At 37.2% G+C, this 5,424-nt stretch overlaps 1 protein-coding gene across 7 annotated transcripts in view; it reads left to right on the top strand.

The window, feature by feature from the left end:
• LOC107685529 (myosin-10-like) overlaps positions 1-5,424 on the top strand; it is a 49,520-nt gene that overhangs the window by 22,630 nt on the left and 21,466 nt on the right. For all 7 annotated transcript variants that reach the window (XM_016482136.1, XM_016482133.1, XM_016482137.1 and 4 more), the window contains 8 exons: positions 857-978; positions 1,314-1,383; positions 1,604-1,764; positions 1,850-1,958; positions 2,917-3,048; positions 3,141-3,347; positions 3,430-3,567; positions 3,652-3,775. In XM_016482136.1, the coding sequence (XP_016337622.1) occupies positions 857-978; positions 1,314-1,383; positions 1,604-1,764; positions 1,850-1,958; positions 2,917-3,048; positions 3,141-3,347; positions 3,430-3,567; positions 3,652-3,775 (1,063 nt within the window). The remainder of the gene's footprint in view (positions 1-856; positions 979-1,313; positions 1,384-1,603; positions 1,765-1,849; positions 1,959-2,916; positions 3,049-3,140; positions 3,348-3,429; positions 3,568-3,651; positions 3,776-5,424) is intronic.

Raw genomic sequence — 5,424 nt, 5'->3', positions numbered from 1 at the left:
TTTTACTGAACAAATAGTTTTTTCTTTAAATAAATTCAATTACAATTAAAATTTTCTTAGGGATAAATTTCTACCTCAGCTTTTGCTCTAAACTATAGTGCCTCTTTTACTTTACTATAAGGTTACAATTAACAACAGAGCCCAAACTTAAATTTAATTACTATTTATTTGTAACTATAATAATCAACACTCAAATAAAAAATTTGTATGCAAACAAGTAAATTGCATACTGCATTAATGCAGTTTTTAAATTAACTTCTAAATTATACAATTTGTATTTGTTGTTGAAATATAATCATTTACACAGTGGCTGTCATAACTTGTTTAAAAAAATATTTATTTAAACATACATAAAACATTTAAGACATGACTAAGAGGTAAAGTAAAATATAATTAAGTACATAGTCTAATATTTCTCAAAATGCTCTTCTCTAGACTTAATTTCTCTAGCAAATAACTAGCTGAAGACACTGATGACTTGCCTGAGATAAATTAAGTGCTACGTGACATTTTGTTTACAATCTGTTTTAATGACGTCTTTCCGCAATAGAAACACTGATTGAGCGATTACGCGAGGCATGATTTGTTCATTCATGTTTATTTCGCGTTAAAACTAAATGTTATGCATGCTCATTTAGATTATATTTTCTGTCATCTGACACTCTGCCATTGCTGTCATAGTAAAATGTATTATTTTAGCAAATCTCATTGTACATTTTGCAGCATTTAAAATATATCTTTTTTTAATTTTTAGTGTTTTATTTTTGATTTATTTAGACTATAAACTTTAATATTGGTCATTTCATCGTTTTAATATTGTAGCATCCCTAATTTTTTGTTCTTTAAATTGTCACAGGCAGGGAAGTTGAGTCCTCATTTGGTTCTGGATCAGCTAAGGTGTAATGGGGTGCTGGAGGGAATCAGGATCTGCAGACAGGGCTTCCCGAACCGCATCCCATTCCAGGAGTTCAGACAGAGGTGTGTGTATTCTACTTAACCATATGTTGAGGAAAAAACTGTACTCAGAAGTGAGCTAAATCAGACAAAACCTCCTTTTGGGGACACCCTTATTTGTTAAAACAGTATAAAAATGAAAAATAAACTTTTATTTCAATTATAAAAATGCAGAAAGTTTTCGGTTAGGGTTACAGTGCGGGTTAGGGTTAGGTTATTCATAACTAGCTGTACAGTATGTAAAGCAATAGAAATCTATAGAATGTCTCCATTTACATTAGTAAAGCAAGTAAACGTGTGTATATAGGTATAGCTTGCATAAATAAGAAATCTTATATTGTCTTGTTCTTCTGTCTCAGGTATGAGATCTTGACTCCAAATGCTATTCCTCGAACCTTTATGGATGGCAAACAGGCGTGTGAGCTAATGGTAAGTGATTCCATTCAAACGTAAAACTTTTGAGTTCACAATATTGATTTGATAGAGGATATTATACGCTAGAGTATGATATTATACGCTATTATATGAGTTTCTGATCAATAAATGTGAACAGCACAAATGCTTTAAGTGTTTTATTCAGAACTCTGATTGGTATTCTGGAGTTTAGTCAGTACAGGTTGTTGATTATGCATTGTTACTTTACTTACAGATCAGTGCTTTGGAGCTGGACAAGAACCTTTTCCGGGTGGGACAGAGTAAGGTGTTCTTCCGGGCTGGAGTTTTGGCTCACCTGGAGGAAGAACGAGACTTGAAGATCACTGACACTATCATACACTTCCAGAGCGTGGCCCGTGGATATCTTGCCAGGAGGTAATCATCTGCGTGTGCGTGGTAGGTTGGTGGTGTGTACTGTAATATGTGTTATGTATGCGTATTAACTGACCTGTTCTTTCAGGGCATTCCATAAGAAGCAGCAGCAGCTCAGCGCTCTGCGTGTGATGCAGAGGAACTGTGCTGCGTACCTGAAGCTCAGAAACTGGCAGTGGTGGAGACTCTTCACCAAGGTAACACACAGCACTACATAATCATTTTATATAAAAAATTAAGTAGGGCTAATAATGAACTTTAAGGTAATGCATTTAGTTCAAATGTAGTTAAAGCTAACATGCAAACACAAATAGTATGGAAATTTTGTATCGATATATAATGTAATGAAGTAGTAATATACTGTCTTACTGCATACTTACACATTCAAAGGTTTGACATTTTTGAAGGTTTTTGAAGCAAGTCTCTTATGTACTCCAAGGCTGCATTTATTTGATCAAACACAGTAAAAACAGTCTTAGTGTGAAATATTATTATAATTTAATGTAACTGTTTTCTATTTAATATATATTTCAAAGTACAATTTGTTTTGGGATAGAAGCTGATATGAAAGCAAAACTAAATTTTCAGCAGCTATTACTCTGTGTCTACAGTGTCATATGATCCTTTAGAAATCATTTTAAAATACTGATTTGATGCGCAAGAAACATTTTGTACTATCACAGTTGAAGATGGTTGTTTTGTTTAATATTTTTGTGGAAACTGTGATACTTTTCAGGATTCTTTGATAAATTGAAAGTTTAAAATAACAATGTTTATTTGGTGTGTTGTTTTGTAACAATTAACTAATTATTATTTTGTATTTTTTGTACAAAAATAATTTTGTATTTTAAAAAATCACATTGCATTAACCTAAATAATGTTCTTCATGTGATAACATAAATTAATAATTATTTAAATAATAATGTAAAATATTATTTAAAAATATTTAAGTGATATTTAACATAACTGAATCACCCTACATAAATTTGGTTACAACACACAGACCAAAAAATTAAAAATAAAAACATTTAAATAAATAAATAAAGTTTACTTAACCCTTGCAGATTTCCACTTTTTATAGTGCTGTAGAAAATGAGATTTAGAATGGGTGTCTTTTGTGTTTATTTGTTTTGTGACCTTTGACCTCTTTTCCAGGTGAAGCCCTTGCTGCAGGTGACCCGCCAGGATGAAGAGATTCAAGCTCGGGAAGCACAGCTTCAGAAAGCCAAAGACAATCTGAGTAAACTAGAGCATGACTTTTCTGAACTGGACAGAAAAAACCAACAGGTAACTTTATTTCCTTGTTGAGCATATTAGTAAACCAAAACAAGTATTTATTTGTCTGATTTCCACATTCATCTTGATGTCCTCTTTGAAAGCTGATGGAGGAGAAGTCAGTGCTGACTGACCAGCTGCAGGCGGAGGCAGAGTTATTTGCAGAGGCAGAGGAAATGAGAGCGCGGCTGGCCAGTCGCAAACAGGAGCTTGAAGATGTGTTGGGGGAGCTTGAGAGTCGATTGGAGGAGGAAGAGGAGAGGACCCTTCAGCTGACCAATGAGAAGAAGCGAATGCAGCAACATGTGCAGGTGAGGAGGATGGGTGCTTCTGGCTGCGTCTGATGTCCACTATTGAATATCTTCTGTCAACATCACTGTCTCTTTCTCTCAGGATCTGGAGGAACAGCTCGACGAGGAAGAGGGAACACGTCAGCGCCTCCAGCTGGAGAAAGTAACCCTGGAGAGCAAAGTGAAGAGTCTGGAGGCTGAGATGCTGACTGTGGGAGAGCAGAGAGACAGATTAAGCAAGGTCGTTAAGAGAAGAGGACTGTTGTTTGAATGCAGCTACAATGGTACAGTGGTTCATGAATTTTACTGTCTTTCCCATTCTCAGGAGAAAAAACAGCTGGAAGAGAGACTGAATGAAGTGACAGATCAACTCACAGAAGAAGAGGAGAAGGTGAAGAGTCTTAACAAGCTGAAAAACAAACAGGAAGCTGTCATCGCTGATTTAGAAGGTAACAGTCCTTGTGTTAATTATGCTTTGAAAAACTTTGTTGATGATTCATTAGATTTATTGAATTTGGTCTTTGTTTTGGAGATTTCAAGACTGCATTTATTACATTTTGCAGAAACACAATTATGGAATTCATTATTTACATTACCGTTTGGGGTCATTATGTTTTTGGGGGGGGTTTAAAGGACTTAATCTATTTAGTAAGGACACATTACATTGATTTGGTTGTTACAAAAAAAAATATTCCAGATGCAAATAACACTTTCTATTCATCAAAGAATCCTAAAAAAAGGAAAGTAAACCAAAACAAGAAAGTATTTATTTGTCTGATTTCCACATTCATCTTGATGTCCTCTTTGAAAGCTGATGGAGGAGAAGTCAGTGCTGACTGACCAGCTGCAGGCGGAGGCAGAGTTATTTGCAGAGGCAGAGGAAATGAGAGCGCGGCTGGCCAGTCGCAAACAGGAGCTTGAAGATGTGTTGGGGGAGCTTGAGAGTCGATTGGAGGAGGAAGAGGAGAGGACCCTTCAGCTGACCAATGAGAAGAAGCGAATGCAGCAACATGTGCAGGTGAGGAGGATGGGTGTTTCTGGCTGCGTCTGATGTCCACTATTGAATATCTTCTGTCAACATCACTGTCTCTTTCTCTCAGGATCTGGAGGAACAGCTCGACGAGGAAGAGGGAACACGTCAGCGCCTCCAGCTGGAGAAAGTAACCCTGGAGAGCAAAGTGAAGAGTCTGGAGGCTGAGATGCTGACTGTGGGAGAGCAGAGAGACAGATTAAGCAAGGTCGTTAAAGAGAAGAGGACTGTTGTTTGAATGCAGCTACAATGGTACAGTGGTTCATGAATTTTACTGTCTTTCCCATTCTCAGGAGAAAAAACAGCTGGAAGAGAGACTGAATGAAGTGACAGATCAACTCACAGAAGAAGAGGAGAAGGTGAAGAGTCTTAACAAGCTGAAAAACAAACAGGAAGCTGTCATCGCTGATTTAGAAGGTAACAGTCCTTGTGTTAATTATGCTTTGAAAAACTTTGTTGATGATTCATTAGATTTATTGAATTTGGTCTTTGTTTTGGAGATTTCAAGACTGCATTTATTACATTTTGCAGAAACACAATTATGGAATTCATTATTTACATTACCGTTTGGGGTCATTATGTTTTTGGGGGGGGTTTAAAGAACTTAATCTATTTAGTAAGGACACATTACATTGATTTGGTTGTTACAAAAAAAAAATATTCCAGATGCAAATAACACTTTCTATTCATCAAAGAATCCTAAAAAAAGGAAACATCTCGGTTACACGTGTAACCCTCGTTCCCTGAAGGAGGGAACGGAGACGTCATGTTGGTGACCGACGAATTGGGATCTCGCTTAGCGAGACCAATCTACTTCGAGTGTAAACTAAACGAGCCAATGCACATTGGCATGCGATTATTGCATCCAGCTGCCGCTGATCACAGTGTGAGTATAAGTAGGCAGCCGGTGCAGCGCATATTGAGGTTTTTGCTGAGGAGCTGAGCCGATGACCCGGCCACTCAGCGGTGGTACAGCAGCCGTTGCGACGGAACGTGACGTCTCCGTTCCCTCCTTCAGGGAACGAGGGTTACCATACGTCACCGAGATGTTCCCTTTCAGTCGGTCAC

The sequence above is a fragment of the Sinocyclocheilus anshuiensis genome, unplaced genomic scaffold, assembly GCF_001515605.1.
Source record: "Sinocyclocheilus anshuiensis isolate Anshui unplaced genomic scaffold, SAMN03320099.WGS_v1.1 scaffold185, whole genome shotgun sequence".
In the NCBI taxonomy this organism is placed as follows: domain Eukaryota; kingdom Metazoa; phylum Chordata; class Actinopteri; order Cypriniformes; family Cyprinidae; genus Sinocyclocheilus; species Sinocyclocheilus anshuiensis.
The sequence above is the reverse complement of the archived record's forward strand: the minus strand, read 5'-3'. Positions and strand labels throughout refer to the sequence as shown.